Raw genomic sequence first — 19,341 nt, 5'->3', positions numbered from 1 at the left:
AGGGGCCCTTTCCTCCAGAAGCTGGGAGGTGTGCATCACGTCCTGCCCCCAGGCATCCTCTGGACAGAGGCTGAGCATCCCACCCCCACCCCAACCCTGTGCTACCCAGGACTCATTCCCTGTGGGGACAGAGAGGGAGGCCCCAGCTTCCACGGGCAAAATTTCTGTCCAACTTGCTAAAAAACAAAATTCAGTCTAGTAAATGTGAAGATATAATTGCCTTTATCAGGTGATCCGTGAGTTGGGTGGCACCCCATCCCGCAAGTAGCAGAGACCCTCTATGAAAGAAGGTGGGCAGCCTGACTCTTCCCATCTTTCCAGATCACCAGCATGGCAGACTCAGAGGCCATCACGTTCCAGAAGCTGGTGAAGGGGCACGCGTACTCAGTCACTGGGGCCGAGGAGGTAAGGCCGGCAGAGTTTGCAGGGGTGTCTTCTCCCTAACACCGCAGAGGACTGCCCCCCAGCTTAGTGGGTCCTGCACTCCCACGGCCCCTCCTCTACCAGGCCTTGAACTCCTGAAGCCAAGGGAGCGAGGCCAGCGATTCAAGGGCCGCTGCGCCCCATGTCTGCCCTCTGTGGGCCACGGGCCAGCTCTGGCGTGCTCCCTATGCTTCGTTCACACTCGCCTTGCTCTTCCCGACCGGCTAGATATAAAGGAACAGGGATCGCATCCATATAGTGTTTTAGATTCTCAAAATGGTGCTTTTGCGATTGATGTCACCGCAGCATCAGTGCTGAATTCCTGTTCCGGTCTGGCCGCCTCTGGCCCGCTGCATGGCCTGGGCACATTTCTCAAACTCCCTGGCCTGGAGTGTCCTCCAGTCAGAGGGGTGATGTCTGCAGGGAGCTGTGGTGGCAGGCGCCGCGGCTCCCCAGTGTCACAGTAACGCCACACGCCCCAGTCAGCAGCCGGCATCAGGGCGAGTACAGAACCCCATGTCTTCAGACGTGTCCATGGCTCCGTTCTGTTTTAAACCTTAAATTTTTATTTTATTCCCGAGCCCACCACACCCAAGACATGGACACCTTTTTATTTTGAAAAAGCTCAAGTCAATGGAAAGGTTGAAAGGCTAGAACAATCATAAACATCCAGGTACTGGGACTCCTGGGTGGCGCAGTTGGTTGGGCGTCTGCCTTTGGCTCGGGTCGTGATCCTGAGGTCATGGGATCGAGTCCCATGGGGGGCTCCCTGCTTAGCAAGGAGTCTGCTTCTCTCTCTCCTCCCCACTCATGCTCTCTCTCTCTCACTATCTCTCTCTCAAATAAATAAATAAGAATATTTTTTAAAAAAGAAAACATCCAGGTACTGCTTCTGTAGACTCAGTATCTGCACGTCTGTTTTCTGAGCCGTTGGTAGGTCAGGCACATACGTCACGAGACTTCCACATTCGCCTCCCAGGCTCTCATGTGACATCAGTGCTGTTGTCAGGTTTTCATCCCATGACAGCATCTCACGCAGAGCCCGTGTTCACACATCTTCCCACCTCGACAGCATGTCCCCTGTAGCGCCCGCCCAGGGCTCCAGGTCTAGGCAGCGTGACCACTCTGCATCTGCAGAATTCCTGCGCAGGTGGGAAGGTGCCCTCGCCCTGGGACCACAGCAGGTCCCGCTCTAGTCGGGAGGCTGGGGGCCCCATGCCATGGCATCTAGAATGAGGAGAATGAGGACACTGCTGCCGCAGGCTCGAGACCAATCAAGGAGCTGCGTCCTGCAAGAGTGGACCCAAGGAGTGGTCCACACTGGCAGTGGCAGGGGGCCTGGGGTCAGCCCTTCCCATTTCATGACCCGGACCCGACCCCTCTCAGCTGATGGAGAAGCCCCCCCAGGCCGGGCTTGAGCTCAGCAGCTCCCCTCTCCTTCCTGCACCCCACCTTCAGGTCGAAAGTGGGGGCAGCCTGCAGAAGCTGATCCGCATCCGCAACCCTTGGGGCGAAGTGGAGTGGACCGGGAAGTGGAATGACAAGTGAGCGGCATGCCCTCCCCTGGGAGGTTCTGGGGGCTGCGCTGGGGGGTCAGGCCCGGAGGCCGCAGGTCCCCCTCCCTGCCCCACTAGGGCGTGTGTGTGTCCTCCTGCAAGCCCCGGGCTCCGGCGACGCACAACCCATCCGTCACCTCACAGTCCACGCCTTCCCTGGTGCAGTCCCCCTGCTGGCGGGCCTTCCCAGGGTGGGAGGTGCAGAGAGGTTCCCAGCCAGGGCAGCCACTCGTGGGACTCTCAGTTCCCCTCACAGGGGCGGCCGGGCGTAGGCCGCCTGTGCTACCCCTTCTCCCCCGACAGCTGCGCTCTTTCTGCCGCCACCACCCAGGGGGCTCCCTGTCCTCACCCCCCTGCTTCCCGGCTCCGGCCCGCATACGTGTCACTCCTCCCGGTGGAGTCTGGCCCTTGGAGGCTCGGGAGCATGTCCCTGGGTACCCACTCTGGGGCTGTGGGGACGGTCCTCACCTGTCCCTTGGTTTCTCAGCTGCCCCAACTGGAACACGGTGGACCCAGAGGTGAGGGAGAGGCTGACCAGACGGCACGAGGACGGGGAGTTCTGGTAAGGTTGTTAGTGGCCGCAGGGCCAGGGCTCTGTCCTTGGGTCGTGGGCACAGGGGCGTGGGAGCTGCTTCTGTAGTCCTAAACTCCCCAGAAGACCCCGATGAAACTATTCCTCAGCCTCTCCCATTTGTCCATCTCAACGATGGGGTTTCAAAGGCCCAGGAGGGTTCAGGTCCCACGAGGAGACTGGAGAGGAGGAGCCCTTCCCCAACCAGCTCCCAGAGTGGGCCTGACACCTCAGGAAAGAAACAGTCCCTTGGAGAACAGGGCTGGGCCTGCGGCTGTGTCTGCCCACCTGCGTCTGTGCTGCCTGGCTCAGTGCTTTGAGCAGCACAGCGCCCGAGTGCGGTGCCAGGCCGGGCATCTGCACCTCTACCTGTGGGCCTGGGGGTGGCTCCTGGCCCAGCTGCAGGGGGAAGGTCACCGTTGTCAGCGTCCTCGTGTAACCTGGTCGTCCTTGTTCCTGCCTCGGCCAGGATGTCTTTCAGTGACTTCCTGAGGCACTACTCCCGAGTGGAGATTTGCAACCTGACCCCCGACACCCTCACCAGCGAGTCCTATAAGAAGTGGAAGCTCACCAAGATGGATGGGAGCTGGAGACGGGGCTCCACGGCTGGAGGCTGCAGGAACTACCCGAGTAAGGCCCTCCCGCATGCCCTCGCTGTCCCCCGCACCTCAGGGCCCGCTCACGCAGCTCCCTGGTTGGTCCCTCCCTCAGCGATCCTGCACCCCTTTTCCCTGTCTTGGAGCTGCTCTCCTCCACGTGGCAAAAATGAGTCCACGTGACTCCACATGCTGGGCCCAGGGGACTGTCCCAAGTGGTTTGAAGAGATGCTACCCCTTCAGTCTGCACGAGCAGCATCCAGGCGGAGTCCTGGGGAGGGCTGCAAGCTGGCTGGGATTTGCATGCAGGCAGCCTGGCTGTGGGGAGCTGGTCTGTAAGACTCTCTGTGGTGGCAGGTCCTGGTCACGTGTGGATCCTAGGCCACGGAAGAGGAAACTGAGGGTCCCAGTGGCATCCTAGGCTGCAGAGCAGGTCATCGGGCAAGCTGACGGGTCCTTCTAGCTCCCGTGCTCTTAATCCTTCACCTCAGACATGTGGCCATCAAGTGGCAGTTGTAGAAGTGCCAGACGGGACTCTCCCACCTGCTAGATGAGGGGTCAGCAAACTCAAGGGACCGGTGGTAGACGTTGGCTCTGTCTGCCCTTGGTTTCAGTCACATCACACAGCTCTACTACTGACTGAAGGCCGTTAAATGAATGTATATGGCTGTATTCTAATAAAACTTTATTGACAAAAACAGGCAGGAGCTGTGGTCCACCAAGCCCTGCACTTTATCTCCCCAACAAAGAGTTTGATCCCATCAGGGAGGGGAAGGCAACCCACACAATTGTCCCTCAACCTGAATGAGTCTCGTTTTGGAAGCAGGAAGGGCAGAGACACCCTGGGGGCAATGGGACAGGCCTGGGGACGAGGACACAGAAAAAGAGGCTGAAATTGGGCAGAGGATGTTCCTGGCCTCAGGGTTTGCAGAGGGGGTGCAGGCCAGCCACTGGACCTGGGGAGGGAGAGGTGCCACAGGCCAGCAGCTCAGCTCTAGCCACGTTCTTCCAGGGGGACTAACTGTCCCCAAGATAAGCCTGCCCGGCAGCGGGCAGGAGAGGATTGCAGGGCACGTGGTAACATAAGGGTTCCCGTGGTGTCCAGGCGCACGCGGGCTGGCTCTCTCCACGCCCCCACCAGTGCCGTCCCCTCCCGCACCCCCTTCCCGGCTAGGGCTCCCGGTCCCCAGTGACGGAGTCCAGTCCCACTCTGGCCACAGATACCTTCTGGATGAACCCTCAGTACGTGATCAAGCTGGAAGAGGAGGACGAGGACCAGGAGGATGGAGAACGCGGCTGCACGTTCCTCGTGGGCCTCATCCAGAAGCACCGGCGGCGGCAGCGCAAGATGGGCGAGGACATGCACACCATCGGCTTCGGCATCTACGAGGTGCGTGGTCTCAGCCCGGCGAGGAGGGAAAGCCCCAGGGCAGGACAGGAGGTGGGCCCCCTGCCCGTCAGGGACAGAGCAAGGTCATGGGGGCAGCCTGAGCCACCTGGGGTCGTGAGGGGTCAGAGACAGGGCCCCGCTCGCTCGTCACCGGACACGTGGCCCCCGCTGACGGGACCCTGCCTGCCACTCACCAAGTAGAGTTGGTCAAACGCCATCATTTCAAACAATGTACAAACTCTAAGCCTCTCAGTCTCTGAAATCAGAGCTGAGGATGTCAGATCTGGGACAGAGTAACCCAAGGAAAATGCACGCTCAAATGTGACCCACGACCCTCCTGCCTGCGCCCCCACCTCTCAGGTTTGGGAAACCCCAGGGATCATTCAGTTGCGTGTTGGAGATAAGAGACCGGGGCAGGAGCGGGAGCTGACCCTGCTGGCTCCCAGCCCAGTGGGACCCCCTTCACTGCCCTCTTCCTCCAGGACACAGCCCTGCTTCTGTGAGTGGGGGGCAGGGAGACCCCAGGCCAGGCCCTGCACCGCTCTGTGCCTCAGTTTTATACTTTGTAAATCAGGAATGGTGCGAAGGGCTTGCCGGCATTGTCACTGGGTCATGACATTTGTGTTCAGCATGGGAACAGCAGGGGCCCATGGGATAATAATCCCCTAGTGGTTGTAGTGCTGCTGGAGCTGTAGGGGCGAGGGGCCTTCAGGCGTTCCTCCCAGAATCGGGGCTCAGCACCTTCTCCTCCCTTTGTCCCCACAGGTCCCAGAGGAGGTACGTCCAGCACGCGTTGGCTCAGGGTCACCGAAGGCGCAGGCTTGGACGGCTGGCTCAGGGGTCTCATGAGGCCTGGGCAGGGGCTGGCGGCTGCACAGGACAAGGCCCATGCCCCCTGGGCCCTGGTGAGGTCACTCGGGACATGGACCTGTTGGTCTGTGCTCAAGGCCAGACCTCTGGGAAGTGCCTGTGGTTTTGCTCCGGGTGGACGGTGTGCGGGCCTAGGGCCACAGAGGCTCTTCACAGAGTCCTGCACTCTCCCCAGTTCAGAGATGAACTGCCAGGCGGCGCAGGAGCAGAGGGAGGCCCAGGCTCCACGTGCAGGCTATGTGCCCTCAGATGAGCTGCGCGTCCTCTCTGAACCTCGGTTTCTCCCTCAGTGGAGCTGGTCCATCACGTACCTCTCGGAGCGAGCCGAAGGGCGTGAGAGCACAGCAGGCCCACAGCCGGCATGAGTGGGTCTGACGAGAGGGCAGCAGTAGCCTTGAGGCCATCACGCTGGGCGTGCAAGGCGCGCTGGGCCCCGGCCATACACCCTGCCCTAGCCGTGCTGCCCAAGGCCCGCTGGGCTCCCCCTGCTGTGCTCAGGCCACACCTGAGCTGGGCTGCTTTCCGTCTGCGTGCCCCGCACATGCACGTCCCTGACTCAAGGAGGAGGAGGCCAGGGACCTCCATATGCAGATGGGGCTTCTCTGCAAAGCTGGGTGCCTGGACCCCCCCGGCACACCCCCCAGAGCATTCGTTCTCCTGACCCGGAGTGACCCAGACATAGTCGCCAACCCCAGAGAAAATGATGCTGATTCGGGGCTCTTCCCACCCTCTACTTCCCGCTGTTTCTGTTTATCCATCAGATGACCGGACAGACCAACATCCACCTCAGCAGAAACTTCTTCCTGACGCACAGAGCAAGAGAGCGCTCTGACACTTTCATCAACCTGCGCGAGGTCCTCAACCGGTTCAAGCTGCCCCCGGGGGAGTACATCCTGGTGCCCTCCACCTTCGAGCCCAACAAGGACGGGGACTTCTGTGTCCGGGTCTTTTCAGAGAAGAAGGCCGACTACCAGTAGGTGGCTCTGCCCATCACACCCTTCCTGTCCCCGCGGCCTGTCCCTGACCCTTGGCGCGCCGCATCCTCTGAACACTCCTGTTGGACGACACCTGCCTGCTTCCAGGGCTCAGCACAGGGACGTGGGGTCTTGAAGGTCGTCAATGTTGTCCCTCGGGCTTTGGGGTCTTAGTGGTTAGAGCAGGGAGGCTGCGGAGCAAGGATAGTCGTGTGTCTGCAACACCAATTGTTATGTTCGTTGTAACAACACGTATCAGCCCGTGAACCTAGTCATGTCAGCGGAGAGCCTGGGCCACTTTCCTGCCCAGCAGCCCGCAAACGCCAGGGCGTGAGTGGTGGCCTCAGTGGTCACTGGACCCCACCGGGTCCTGTGCAGCTGATGCCACTGTCACGCCACCGTCGGGATGGCCCCACTTCTGCCGATTTGGCTACCTCCTGGACCACATCTATCAGTTGAGCACTTGATGGCAGGACACGTAATCCGCCTCAGGCAGCTTAAGCAAAAGGGGATTAACTGAGAGACCACAGGGACTTTGACCTGAGGGGAAGCAGCGGACACAGCCACTGCCATGTGCTCCATCCAAGACCAGGACCATGTGTCCAGTGGGCCTGCCAGCTTCTGGGAGGCGCAGCCCCAGTGGGTCGGATGCTCAGCGGCCTAGCGTGGGATCCAGGGCCCAAGAAGGACCCTTCAAGGCTTGAGTACACTCGCTGCGGAGGACCCAGCCCTGCTCACGGCACTGGGCGTGGAGGACCCAACGCTGCCCGAGCTTCAGCTGCAACCACTCCCGGCCTCCCTGCCACTACCTTCCCCAAGCAAAGTGTGTTGGCAGTGGGGACCTGGCGTGCTTCCCCGTGTGAGAGGTTTATGGTGGCAGAGATCACGCACGACCGGAGAGCGGGTCCCCGAGGCAGGCCCCAAGCGGGTTGTGCGGGCAGGCTGCGCCAACAGACAGGAGCACGAAATCTCTGCTTCCCCGCACTCCGGCTGGGCCTCCGGCTTGGCTTTTCCTGCCTTGGTTCCTGCTGTGTGGGGACACGCAGTCGCAAGCCCCCAGCCCACCTGTCACACTTACATGTGGGCCATGACATGATTTCCTTCTGTCCCCAGGGTCGTGGACGACGAGATCGAGGCCGACCTTGAGGAGGTACTTGCAGCCCTGGGACACCTTGCTAACTCCAAGCTCTGCTCCAGATGACCGGGCCCAGAATCACCAGAGAACCGCTAGGGTTTAGGAGGCCCCAGGACTTCATGCCCACAGCTCGAAACTAGACTCTGTCCTGCACCTGCACCTGCCACTATGTGGTCCTCACCCCTTGTGTGCAGGACTTGGGGTTCCTGTGACTCCCCTTTCTCTGCCTCAGTTTCCTTATCTGTAAAATGAAGTCTCCAGATGACAAGATTCCTGAGGCCCCTGAGGTGCTGCTGAGATGGTGTGATTCCCGGGGGCTCGTGGGCTCCAACGAGACCCACCCACAACACATCCAGTGGAGGGAGGGGACTGCCACCAGCAGGCTGGGAGGCTCCTCTTGCTGCCCCTGGACCTGATAACCCTCCACTCCTCAGCCGCTCCGTGCTTGTCGAGAGACCTAGTGAGAGACGCAACGGTTCCAGGGGGCTACCGTTGCAGGCCTTCTAGAACATTCCAACTAGGCTCTGCATCTTTTTTTTTTTTTTTTTTTTTAATGATAGTCACAGAGAGAGAGAGGCAGAGACATAGGCAGAGGGAGAAGCAGGCTCCATGCACCAGGAGCCCAACGTGGGACTCGATCCCGGGTCTCCAGGATCGCGCCCTGGGCCAAAGGCAGGCGCCAAACCACTGTGCCACCCAGGGATCCCCTAGGCTCTGCATCTGAATCCCCACTAGTGCAGATCAGAGGGCCGTTCTGGCCGAGGGTTCAAGATGATGCTATATGAGGAGCTCACCAACCCTTCACATGGTTTCCATCCATCTCATGTCTTCACTAGAAAAGTTCTTCATTCATTCTTCACACCGTCCTTGTCTCAAGCCTGCAACTTGGCCCTCAGGCCTGCGGGAGGCGGGGGAGATGGGGGAGGCCCCTTCTTGGCTCTGACCTGCTCCCACCCCTTGCCTCCCCCTCCAGATAGACGCCAGCGAGGACGACATTGACGACGGCTTCAGAAGGCTGTTTGCCCAGCTGGCAGGCGAGGTGGGTGTCCACGCGGGCTCCGTCACACGCTCTGGTCCCTGCAAAGGGACAGACTCGTCCTTGGCGAGACTCCAGAGGGGCAGAAGGGATAGCGAGCAGAGGCGGAGGGTAATCGTGGAGGGAACTCGGGCTCCTGCCCACGTCCTGCCCATGCAGCGGGGCTGCTGGCTCACAGTCAGCCCTGGCCCTGTGTTCCTCCCACCTTAGCGTCCAGCTCTTTTCCTGTGTCTTCCACTCCTGCTGGGATGTGGGGCCTTTTCTTTGATTTCCACAAAAATATCCCGGACGGACAGAAGGGTTTTGAATCTTGACAATGCAAGTGACTTAGGGCCGTGGTGGGTGCTGCCCTGCGCTGTGTGGGCCTCAGGCTGCTGCAGACCGTTCCCAGCCAGCACCTGCCCGGCACCCTTCTCCATCAGGCGCACGAAGCCGGCTCACCTGGGCCTCCCATCAGAGTGCTCAGCAGGCGCCCCTCCATCCCTGTCTCTCAGGAAAGGGGGCATCACAGAGACTTATTTCCCCGCTGGCCACTGGCCGGGCCATACACGGGTCCCCACCCCCATGCCCTGGAGGCAGGAGGGACTGCGGCCAATCTTGGCCTTCTGCCATGGGGCTCGCCTGCAGTCTGGGGTTTGGGGGCATTAGAAATGACGTCACAGACCCTGCCTGTGCCCACCCAGTGCACCGGCACGGGACAAGCCTCCACACTTCCTGCAGCCCACGGTATAACCACGCTTTGCTTCGTGTCCACAGGACGCAGAGATTTCTGCCTTTGAGCTGCAGACCATCCTGAGAAGAGTGCTGGCCAAGCGTAAGTGCCCTCTTAGCGGGCCCTGGTCCTGCTCCTCCCCGCGCCCTTCCAGCCACCCCTGCACCCACCTAAACACCCGTGCCGGCCACCACTGCCACCACCAGACTGGGCTGAGGATGCTCTGTGTGGCCCGATAAAGGAGGAACAAAGGTTTCCAGGTGGACAGCAAAGGTCTCATCCTCGTTCTCACCCCTGACAGCTGTTGCTCTCAGCCGGAACGTGGGACCCCTTGGGCTCTTTACTCACCTGGAAAGTGGGCAGATCACTACCTAACTTCTGTGAGGGGCACCACGGGGCGGTCACTCTGATGTTCTGCTGGTAAGGAGGGCTGAGTCAGCCCTGAACACTGGCCAGAAAGCCCCCACACCCTGAACTCCACTGTATTTAGTGCGGTTGTCGATGGGGTCGACATCTCACTGCATAGTCAGGGTGGAAGGACAAACAGACCATCTTGTACTCACACCACGGGAACAGTTCACAAAGCATCTCCCCAGCATGCGTGGCAGGGAGCCTTGTACAGTGTTCTGCTTGAGCCCACGAGCCAGGCCGGCGACTGCAAGGCCCCAGAGGCAGCTGCCAGGCCTCCTGGAAGAAGGAGCGAGGTGGGAGAGGGGCCTGGGGCAGAGCTGGAGCACCTCCCACAGACCTTCAGGCTCATTCACCCCAAATGTGGGCCAGTCCCGGGGGACACGTTTTCTCACCTCAATTTATCAAGAGCCGCACTGCCCTGGAAGAGATGCTGCCCCTGGGCGGGATTGCTGATGTCAGACCCTTCAGGGCTGAAGGCCGCCCTGTCCTGAGCTGTGGACCGCCTAGAAGCTGGCCTAAGCCACGACACAGAAGCAAATTCTCTAGAAGCACCCGGGCTGGTCGGGTCATCCATCCCAGAGAATGTGGGCGGCGTGCCCAGCACAAGATCCACACAGCTGGTTCCTCCAGGCAGCCTGAGCGAGGACAAGAAGGGGGTATTTGCCCTGGAGGCTGCCAGGCACGAGTGAAGTCACAGAGCTTTTGAGGCGCGTGGCCGTCAAAGCTGCCTTGTTCCCACACAGATGGTGGTTGGGCAGGCGGCGAAGAGCCAGGCTGCGCAGGGATGCAACCTCCCTGGCTGCCACTGACCCCAGGCTCTGACCGGGCCCAAGAAGGAGTCCAAGCCCACAACGGCAGCGTTGAGGCAGGCTAAGCCACAACCTTTGTAAGGATGTGACAAAGGATGGGCCTCTCATGGTCTGTGGGGTACCAGAACCAGCTTGTGACAAGGGTCTCCTGCCACCTGCCACCCCCTGCTGTACCTGAGTCACCTAGTAGAGCACAGGGCTCTGGATAGCTTCTGGTTCTCAGGCCTCTCAGTCCGCGGACACACAGGCTAATGTGCAAATACACGAAGAAGCAGCGGACGCAGCACACCCTCCACTCTGGCCCCTCTGGCAGCCACTAGCCTGCTGTGGCATCGGATGTAGGTCAAGTGGCCCCCGTACCGGAAGGCACAGACACGCCCCATCCTCGTGGGGGCTCCTAGGGACGGCGAGGCTCTGCAGGATGTTTCCCATCACTCTCATTTTGTCTTGTAGGCCAGGACATCAAGTCAGACGGCTTCAGCATCGAGACCTGCAAAATCATGGTGGACATGCTGGACGTATCCTTTCACGCTGCAGAGCACAGACGAGGCGTCTGAGACCCCCACCTGGGGAATTTGTCATACCGCCTCTCCTGTTCAGACACCTCCTGGGGCAACGTGAGAAGCCCCCTGCCTTAGCGAGCAGGAGATGCCTGCCAAGCTGTGCCCAAGCAGCTTGGGTTGGTTTCCCAGGCATGTGGAGAACGTCCCCCAGACTGTCCCATTTCCGACATGCATCTCTTTTCTCTGATTGTGGTTTTTTTCTCAGTTTGCAGCCACGGGGCCCACCTGCTGTGGGCATCTCCTTCCCTTTGTTCAGGCTCCTTCCCCAGGTCACGCGCTCGCCTGTCTTCCTGCCTGGCTTGCAGACAAGTTCTGGGCAGGGATGGTCTGAGCTGCTCAAAGTTTTGTCTCGTGGGCTCACAACACTGTGTAGCTGTCCCACACAAGGCCGTAGAAATACTCCAAAAATCAACAAAGGGCTTCTGCATGTCACCCGACAGCTCATTCCCAGTAGGGTCAGGGGCCCCTGCACCCCAGACCAGCCAACAAGAGTCAGGGCCACCAGGGGCATCGGCCAGCCTTTACATGCAGGTTTGGGCACTGAGTGCAGCACAAAGTCTTCAGCGGGAGCTCCTCGTAAATAACGCAGTGGGTGCCATCGGGTGACAGGGCGCCCACACGGAGACACCACAGGAGCTTCCTTAACGGCAGGCAGTCAGATGGCAGTGGGAAGCTGGGCCTGAAAGAGTTCTATGTTCTCTGGACAAAGATCCAGAAGTACCAGGTGAGCGCCCGGGGGTGGAAGGCAGGGCGAGTGGCTCTGTCAGGGACGTGCGTGTGTGAAGGGGCAGGCACTTGACCCCCGGAGGCAGGATGGGCAGATGTGAACAGCAGAACCGACCCTGTTTGAGGGACATGGTCTGCTCCCTGCCCTTGAGTGCTAGTGGACAGAAACGGGGTCCCCCTCCAGCTGCCCCCAGAGTGTCCTCGAGAGGCTGTGTAGCCTTCTGTCATTTGGGTTTTTGACAGCTCCAGCAGAAAAGTGACACAATGACACGAGCCCACAGCGGCCGGCTAGTTGACCAACAGGCACGGTACAAGCCAGCTCGTGGAGTGAGGTGGACACTCTTAGCTATTTACGGCAGAGACGCAGGTGCTTTTCAAGGCCAGGCTGGGAACAGAGCTAGAAGAGCCTCCTGTCTGCACACACAGTGCGACCTACAGGGTGCCTGCTGGCTTCGGGTCAGGGTTCTCGTAACTGTTCTGCTTGATTCCAGAAAATTTACCGGGAGATCGATGTGGACCGGTCTGGCACCATGAACTCCTACGAGATGCGGAAAGCACTTGAGGAAGCAGGTGAGAACTCCTACCTGGTTTCCCTTCTGTTTTACGTGCAGAACATGTCAGAGTTTACTGCGTACGATAGAGGGCAGGAAGCTGTGTTCAGTGAGGTGGCCGCGGGCTCACCACAAGCATGTCCCTTCCATTCCTCTTTTAAAAGTTAACTGATGAAATAAAACGCAGTCCCAGATGCTCTGCCCACCAGGCCCTCTTGAAGTTTCCTTCCGAGAGCCTGGCGGGCCAAGCAGGCAAAGCCAGTTCTCAGTTCACTGGGCCCCCCTTGGGTAAGCGCCTTGCACACAACACGGGGCTCCCCACTTATTGGGTGGGATGTAATCCTGCCACAGAGACCCCAAATAACCATCTTTGTCTCCCAAACGGTCCAAGCACAAGGAGCAATGCCTCGTGCTGCCAGGCTGGCTCCCCTGGTCACGCTCACCACTGGCCCAGAGGTGGTGCCCCTTCCCGCGGGACTACACTGGCTTGCCACCACGACGTCCTGGCAACAGGTGGATGGCAGGAGGGAAAGACCGGGTCCTTGTTTTTCGGGACACATGTCCCACTAGCAGGGCTTAGTCACAGGCCCTCGGCAGGCTGCAAGGGATGTGGGAAACGTCTCGATTTCAGGCAGCCATGGCCCATTCTAGTTCTGTGGAAAGGGCGGGAATTAGTGCTAGTTTATGATGAATGGTTTCTGCCACATGCATCCAGGAACAATCTAGACTCCAGGGTGATTCAGAGCTAAGAGGCAGGAGAGGAAGCATGAGCAACAGGGCGAAGACTTGAACCACAGGAAGGGATTGAGAACGGGGCTGGGCAGCCTGGCGTCAGCCAGTGGAGACAGGCAGGAAGGCGATGAGTCTGGAGTCGGGAGTGAGGGCAGAGGCACTGGCTTTGCAACGCACGGCAGCCCCCAGGAAAGCACCAAGGAGCAAGAGCAGCTGTGCAATGCGGGCGTCCGTGGCGCGGGCGCGGGTGTGAGCACGGGCACCGTCTGATGCTCATGCCCAGGCTGTGTGCTTGTTTGTACTCCAGGCTTCAAGCTGCCCTGTCAGCTCCACCAGGTCATCGTTGCTCGCTTTGCGGATGACGAGCTCATCATCGACTTCGACAATTTCGTCCGGTGTCTGGTTCGACTGGAAACACTGTTCAGTAAGTGGCTGTTTGGGGAGAGGCCCATTTGGGTGCTGTCAGGGTGAAGGCAGCCTGCCCGTCACCACGGGTGATGTTGCCTGAACTGGGGCGCGTCTGTGCAGTGGACCATGAAGACCCTGCCCCAGCGTGGGCACGGGGGAGCAGAAGTCATAGTGTGGGACGAACAGAGAGGGGGACGGTGCAGTCTCTGTTCCCGCTCGCTCACAGGACGCCCCTTCTTCCTTCACCAGGGATATTTAAGCAGCTGGACCCCGAGGGCTCTGGAACCATAGAGCTGGACCTCATCTCTGTAAGTCTGCAGCTCCCACGCCCGGCCCTGGCTGGGGGCTGCTGACCCCCAGCTGGGGGTCTGTCCTCCCTCCCAGCTCTGCCTGGAGGAGGCAGTAGAAGGGGCTGCAGGAACTGCTGAATTGCGTGCACGGGAGGCGGTGCTTGTGTAACAAAACCCTGATGAAATTCAAGTGGGTTTGGGAAGATCTGTCATTCTTAGAGCAGATCTACTTCAAATACTTTCAAAACAAATCAGTTCACTTCCTTCCCCTTTAAAAACGCTGCCGAAGGTAAGTAAGCTTGGTGTCTGTAGTCACTGTGCTCCGGTGTCTGGACCCTGGCCATGCCCACCTGTGGGGTGGTCATCAGGCCACTACCTGGAGTCAGGACGCCAGTTCTGGGAAGAGCAAAGTGTGAGATGTTCTCTGGTCGTCTTGATGCCAGAATGTTCTCTCACCCCCGGGCTGGGGGGACTCTCGCACTGCCAGGCAGGAGCGCACATTTCCTCTGCTCTCAGGGGAACCGAGATTGGGGCAGCACAGGCCACTGAGGAGCAAAGTGGCAAGAGGGGCAGGTTTAAGGGACAGGACACTCCTTTCCTTGAACTTTGAACTCTGGAGGAAGGCTGCAACCCAGCAGCCATCCACCTGCTGTGATGCGGTATAAAGGACGTTAGCCAACTGAAAATGCATTTGTGCCGGTTACTAAGTCGCTTTTCTAGCTGTGTGGACCCGGGAAATATACCTACCCTGAGGTCGAGTCCACAGCGGAGGCTCGGGTCTTCGCTGGGATGGGCAGCTTGCCGCCGCGCCAGCAGCCTCATGACACACGGGGCGGGGAGCTGGGCCAAGGCTGGGGGTCCAGGCGCGTCCCAGAGCAGCTCAGTCAGAATCTGACCGGGTTCCCGTTTCACTGCAACAGAGACCAGGGGCGAACGCCACTGGTTTCGGGGTGAGCCGCAGGCAGGACACGCATGTGCCTGGCCTCTGAGGCGGACGTGTGGAGCCGCAGGCCGTGTTGTCTGAGCCCGTGTCACGGTGTCGGCCGGCCTGTGAGCCAGGCTGTGGCCCCCTGGCCGTGGGCTAGAGAAGCCGTGAGTGCGCCGCTTTGCTGGCTCTCAGGCCGCCTTTCAGAAGGCGCCACGGGCACCGGAATAGCTGTGTCGCTCCTGCTCGTGGCTCTGGGCTGACTGGCTCTTCTTCTCCTCGCAGTGGCTCTGCTTTTCCGTCCTCTAAAGTCGTAATTCGTCTGCCTGGAGACCGTCCGCCAAGCACCGGGCCACCAGAGAACATTTTTTCTCTCGACCTTGAAATTATGGGAACAGTTGCTCAAACTAATGATTATAACCGAAAATAAAGATGCCTTCTGAGATAGCAAGAACTTCCAGATTTCAGAGTAGAAGATTCACATATCGTTCTATTAAACACCAGTGAGCCACTTAGTCCTTGGTCAACTCAAAGAGAACCTGAAATCTGTCACTAGTCTACTTTTACACACTTTCCTGTTTATAGCAATATTCAGCCAGGGGAACGATGCTGGCCGGTGTCTCCGCAGCTAAGGACACAAGGTCCCTGCGGGGAATATTTAAAGCAACGTCAGGTTTAAAAATGCAGCCCTGACATTGACCCGCCAGCGGTCCGTGTCCCGGAGGAAAGGGGAAGCAGGATGCGTGGCTGAGGGGCCTGGTCGGGGCGGCACTCGGGCGACCGGTTACCCACGTGTGTCTTAACCCAACCCTGAGCACTCCAGGTCTCAGGAGCATCCCGGGTACTGAAGGGGTTCGGCTCTTGCTCAGCCACCTGCAGCCCACCAAAGTGGTGTCCGAGCCAATGACAGTCAAAGACACACCGTTTGCCACCCGGACACCACACCCTGCCATGCTTATGTGTGGAGCTGGGAGGGACTGTCGTGGAAGCTTGTTCCTTGGCTTCACCCTGGGAAAACGCTGGCCGCATGATGAAAATACCGCCTTGTTGCCTTATCTTCTTCCAAATGTGCTGTTAAATAAAGAGTCGCCCAGGCAGTCTGGCGCGGTGCTGTCCTTCCTGGAGGGCCCGGCGGTGGTTTGTGCGCACACCTGGCCACAGCCTGTGTCCACCTCCGCAAGTCGCTATCTCTGAATTCCCGTCTTGAGGGGAAAAAGGAGCTTAACTCCCCCTCCCTGTGGAAGTACACGATTTCCTAATCCACTTTAGAAGCTCCTAAGTGGCCGTGGAGCAGGCCCCGCTCTAAGGCAAGTCCCTCAGGTGTGGGGACGAGACCCGGGACCGTCAGGACAGGCACCTAGGCCTGGCCTGCTGCTGGTGACCCTGGAGGAGCCCCACAACCCGGGAGAGGAGCAGGATGGGGCGGGACAGGAAGTGCATCCCCCAGACTTGGCTATGAGCCGAGGGGAGGCAGGAGGAGTGGTGAGAGTCCTCCACTCAGCAGCACAGGCAAGGGGGCCGGGGCTGGGGGCCCTCGTGCCAGGCGCAGGGACGGGATGGGTGGCCTCCCCAGCCCCAGAGGCCACAGCAACCCGCATCTGTGCCAGGGGCTCGGCCCCCTTGCGCCTGCTGGGCTGACCCGGCTCACCACCTTACCCGGCACCGGCTGGTTCCGTCCCAGCGGAAATAAGAGCCACACAAGGAATAGCCGCTTTGGGAAAGGACGAAGAGGGCAGAGCGACCGAGTTCCCGGGTTCTCCCAGCAGTGCCACCCTCCCAGCACCACCTTCACAGGGAGACGCTAGCCAGTGCGTCAACACCCTCCACCTCCTGACCCAGAGGGAAGGGGCCGCAGCCCAAGGCCCCCAAGTCCGCGCTGGGTGCACGGGAGTCTGCAGCTGTGCCCACGTGGGGCATTCCAGCACGTCTGAGCGCGGGCACCTGCTTCTCCAACAGGGACTGCAGCTGCCAGGCTGAGCGGCGCCCTGCCCCCTGCCCTCTCCTCCCCCACCCCTCCCTCTCCCTTCACTCCCCGCTCCTCATCACCTCCCCCCCCTCCCTTCCCCTCTTCTTCACCTCCCCGCCCCCCCCCAACACACCTCCCAGGGCTCCCTGGGCCCTCCTGTAACTGCTGTTTCCTGTGACCAGCACCTACCTCCCAGTGCCCAGACTTACCGAGAACCAGCAGCATCTTACCAATTTTCTGTGCCTTTGCCAGGGTGACCTCTGCTCTCTGCCTTGTCCTCCATGACCCCCCCTGCCCCCACCATAAGCCCCTCTTCAGCAGGGCCCATCCTCCAGGTGCCCTACTCCCCCTTCTTCAAAAATCTAAAAACTGCACCGTGAAGATGGCTCATGGGCATCCCTACAGGAACTGGGGACCAGCACACACCCAGGTCAGATCCTGGGTCCCTCATGTGGCGGGTGTCATGCGGCCATCAGAAATCATGCTCCTGAGCAACCTCTCACACACGACACAGCCGCTGAAGCTGCACGCTCCTGACCCCTGCGCAGAAGCTGGGAAGCACTAGCAGTGGTCCCACTGGCATTGCCACCCTCACTCTGTGACCCTTTCCCATGCCTGGAGATGTTTCTACGAGGACCTCTGATACAAGGATGCTCTGATGATAAACAAGTAAAAAACAAAGAGGGATAATAAAAGCAAATGGTCTCAGTTTAGGACAAAGGAAACAAGATGATCGCGTTCTCCTAATTTTCACATCTTCCCTTCCATGCATTTGAGCAATTCTCTAGTCTCCTGGGACCTGTGTACAGTACCTGGCGTGGGTCCCTTCATGTGCCGAGGTGTACAGAGGTGGTGTTGCTGAACTGTGAGTCCCGAGCAAGGCTGCATGGCCAATTAGTAAGCGCCAGACCAGGTCCAGAGTCCCTGGCATTTCCTATTGCTTAGCAGCTTAAACACGCATCACCTGGTGCCCAGCTGGCTCAGAGGAGTGTGTGATAATTGATCTCAGGGCCATGAGTTTGAGCCCCACATTGGGCAGAGATTACTTAAAATCTTAAAAAAAAAGAAACAGGGATCCCTGGGTGGCGCAGCGGTTTGGCGCCTGCCTTTGGCCCAGGGCACGATCCTGGAGACCCGGGATCGAATCCCACATCGGGCTCCCGGTGCATGGAGCCTGCTTCTCCCTATGCCTGTGTCTCTGCCTCTCTCTCTCTCAGTCTGTGTCTCTCATGAATAAATAAATAAATCTTTAAAAAAAAAAGTCTAGGGATCCCTGGGTGGCGCAGCGGTTTGGCGCCTGCCTTTGGCCCAGGGCGCGATCCTGGAGACCCAGGATCGAATCCCACATCGGGCTCCCAGTGCATGGAGCCTGCTTCTCCCTCTGCCTGTGTCTCTGCCTCTCTCTCTCTGTGACTATCATAAATAAATTTAAAAAATAAAATAAAAAAAAAAAAAAAAACAAAACAAAACAAAAACTACCCATCACCACACCAGTCTGTAGTAGGAGTCCCACCCAGCCCCGTGGACTGGCTGGTCCCAGCAGAGGCCCGAGGAGGGGGGATTGGTTCCCAGCTGTTGGCAGGGGCTTTCCGCCTTCCCCGGCACATGACCCTTTCCTCCTTGTGGCTGGCCGTGGTGGGCTGAGTCCCTCACACTTTGCACCTCTCCTGCGCCCACCCAGCAGCCCAGGGTGACCTTCCTGTTCCCAGGTCAGCTGATTAGGAAATTTAGTGAAATCTGCAAAGTTCCTCACAGAAGCACCCAGATCAGTGTCTGACTGGATAACCAGGACTCCTAGTCTGCGCAGCTCCAAACCAAAAGCCCACGGCCTGGGGCTCACACAACACACACCTATCTCTCACCATTCTGGGGGTTCAGGAACCAGATCAGGGTGCAGCCAATTCAGCATCTGGCCAGGACACTTCCCAGCATGCAGATGGCTGCCTTCTTGCAGTGTCCTCCTGTGGCAGAGGGAAGGACCACGGCCTCCTCCTCCTTCATGGGGTGTGGGGGGGCTCTCTAACCTGGTGATGTCACACAAGACTCCGCAGCTGCCAGAGGCCCCAACTCTAAACACCGTCACCTCAGAGCAGGAAGATGGGAGGCATCCTCAGAATTCTGTAAACCACTCGTGTCTTCTGACAGCTAGCTCCCACGGTCACTATTTCTCTATTACTCTGACTAGCACGGGGTTGGTTTGTCTTTCACCTTTCTTGCTGGTATTTAGCTGCTCATAAAACATATAAGGAAAAATGAGCAATGGTTTTTCTTCTGTAGCTTTCACTTAATAGAAATGAAAATAGTTCCACTAAGCAGAATGGGTTCCAAAGTCTTTCACAAACTTGGTAACATATTAACACAACATAGGGATCCTGTGTATGTATGTTTTCACCCAATGAATGCCTGCAGACATTCCCCCATGCAGACGGGGGAGCTGAAGTGGCACGAGGACAAGACCTGTCTCACAGAGGCTGAGGGCCGGTGAGGGCCTCTGTCCCCATGGTTCTCTATCGAGGGCCAACACAGAACTCATGAACTGCAAAACCAAGTTCTCTGTAAACAAAAAAACCACCTCTTACATGTCATCACATAGCCGGTAAAGAAATTTTATTATTCTCCCACTGGATAAGCCGTCCTAATGGCGTGTGAACTTTAAACAGGCTTTTAATGACACAAAAAACTAAACCAGTAAAAAGG

At 58.8% G+C, this 19,341-nt stretch overlaps 1 protein-coding gene across 1 annotated transcript in view; it reads left to right on the top strand.

Annotated features, from left to right (window-relative positions):
* CAPN2 (calpain 2) overlaps nucleotides 1-15,782 on the top strand; it is a 38,110-nt gene extending 22,328 nt beyond the window's left edge. The window contains exons 6-21 of the mRNA XM_038542895.1: nucleotides 322-405; nucleotides 1,882-1,967; nucleotides 2,467-2,541; nucleotides 3,020-3,180; nucleotides 4,367-4,536; nucleotides 5,302-5,313; nucleotides 6,168-6,379; nucleotides 7,494-7,530; nucleotides 8,489-8,554; nucleotides 9,308-9,365; nucleotides 10,937-11,001; nucleotides 11,702-11,770; nucleotides 12,264-12,342; nucleotides 13,363-13,479; nucleotides 13,713-13,771; nucleotides 14,964-15,782. Of these exons, the coding sequence (XP_038398823.1) occupies nucleotides 322-405; nucleotides 1,882-1,967; nucleotides 2,467-2,541; nucleotides 3,020-3,180; nucleotides 4,367-4,536; nucleotides 5,302-5,313; nucleotides 6,168-6,379; nucleotides 7,494-7,530; nucleotides 8,489-8,554; nucleotides 9,308-9,365; nucleotides 10,937-11,001; nucleotides 11,702-11,770; nucleotides 12,264-12,342; nucleotides 13,363-13,479; nucleotides 13,713-13,771; nucleotides 14,964-14,987 (1,374 nt within the window). The 3' untranslated portion in view covers nucleotides 14,988-15,782. The remainder of the gene's footprint in view (nucleotides 1-321; nucleotides 406-1,881; nucleotides 1,968-2,466; nucleotides 2,542-3,019; nucleotides 3,181-4,366; nucleotides 4,537-5,301; nucleotides 5,314-6,167; nucleotides 6,380-7,493; nucleotides 7,531-8,488; nucleotides 8,555-9,307; nucleotides 9,366-10,936; nucleotides 11,002-11,701; nucleotides 11,771-12,263; nucleotides 12,343-13,362; nucleotides 13,480-13,712; nucleotides 13,772-14,963) is intronic.
* The last annotated feature ends 3,559 nt before the right edge of the window (nucleotides 15,783-19,341 follow it).

The sequence above is a fragment of the Canis lupus genome, chromosome 7 (assembly GCF_011100685.1).
Source record: "Canis lupus familiaris isolate Mischka breed German Shepherd chromosome 7, alternate assembly UU_Cfam_GSD_1.0, whole genome shotgun sequence".
NCBI lineage: Eukaryota > Metazoa > Chordata > Mammalia > Carnivora > Canidae > Canis > Canis lupus.
The sequence above is the reverse complement of the archived record's forward strand: the minus strand, read 5'-3'. Positions and strand labels throughout refer to the sequence as shown.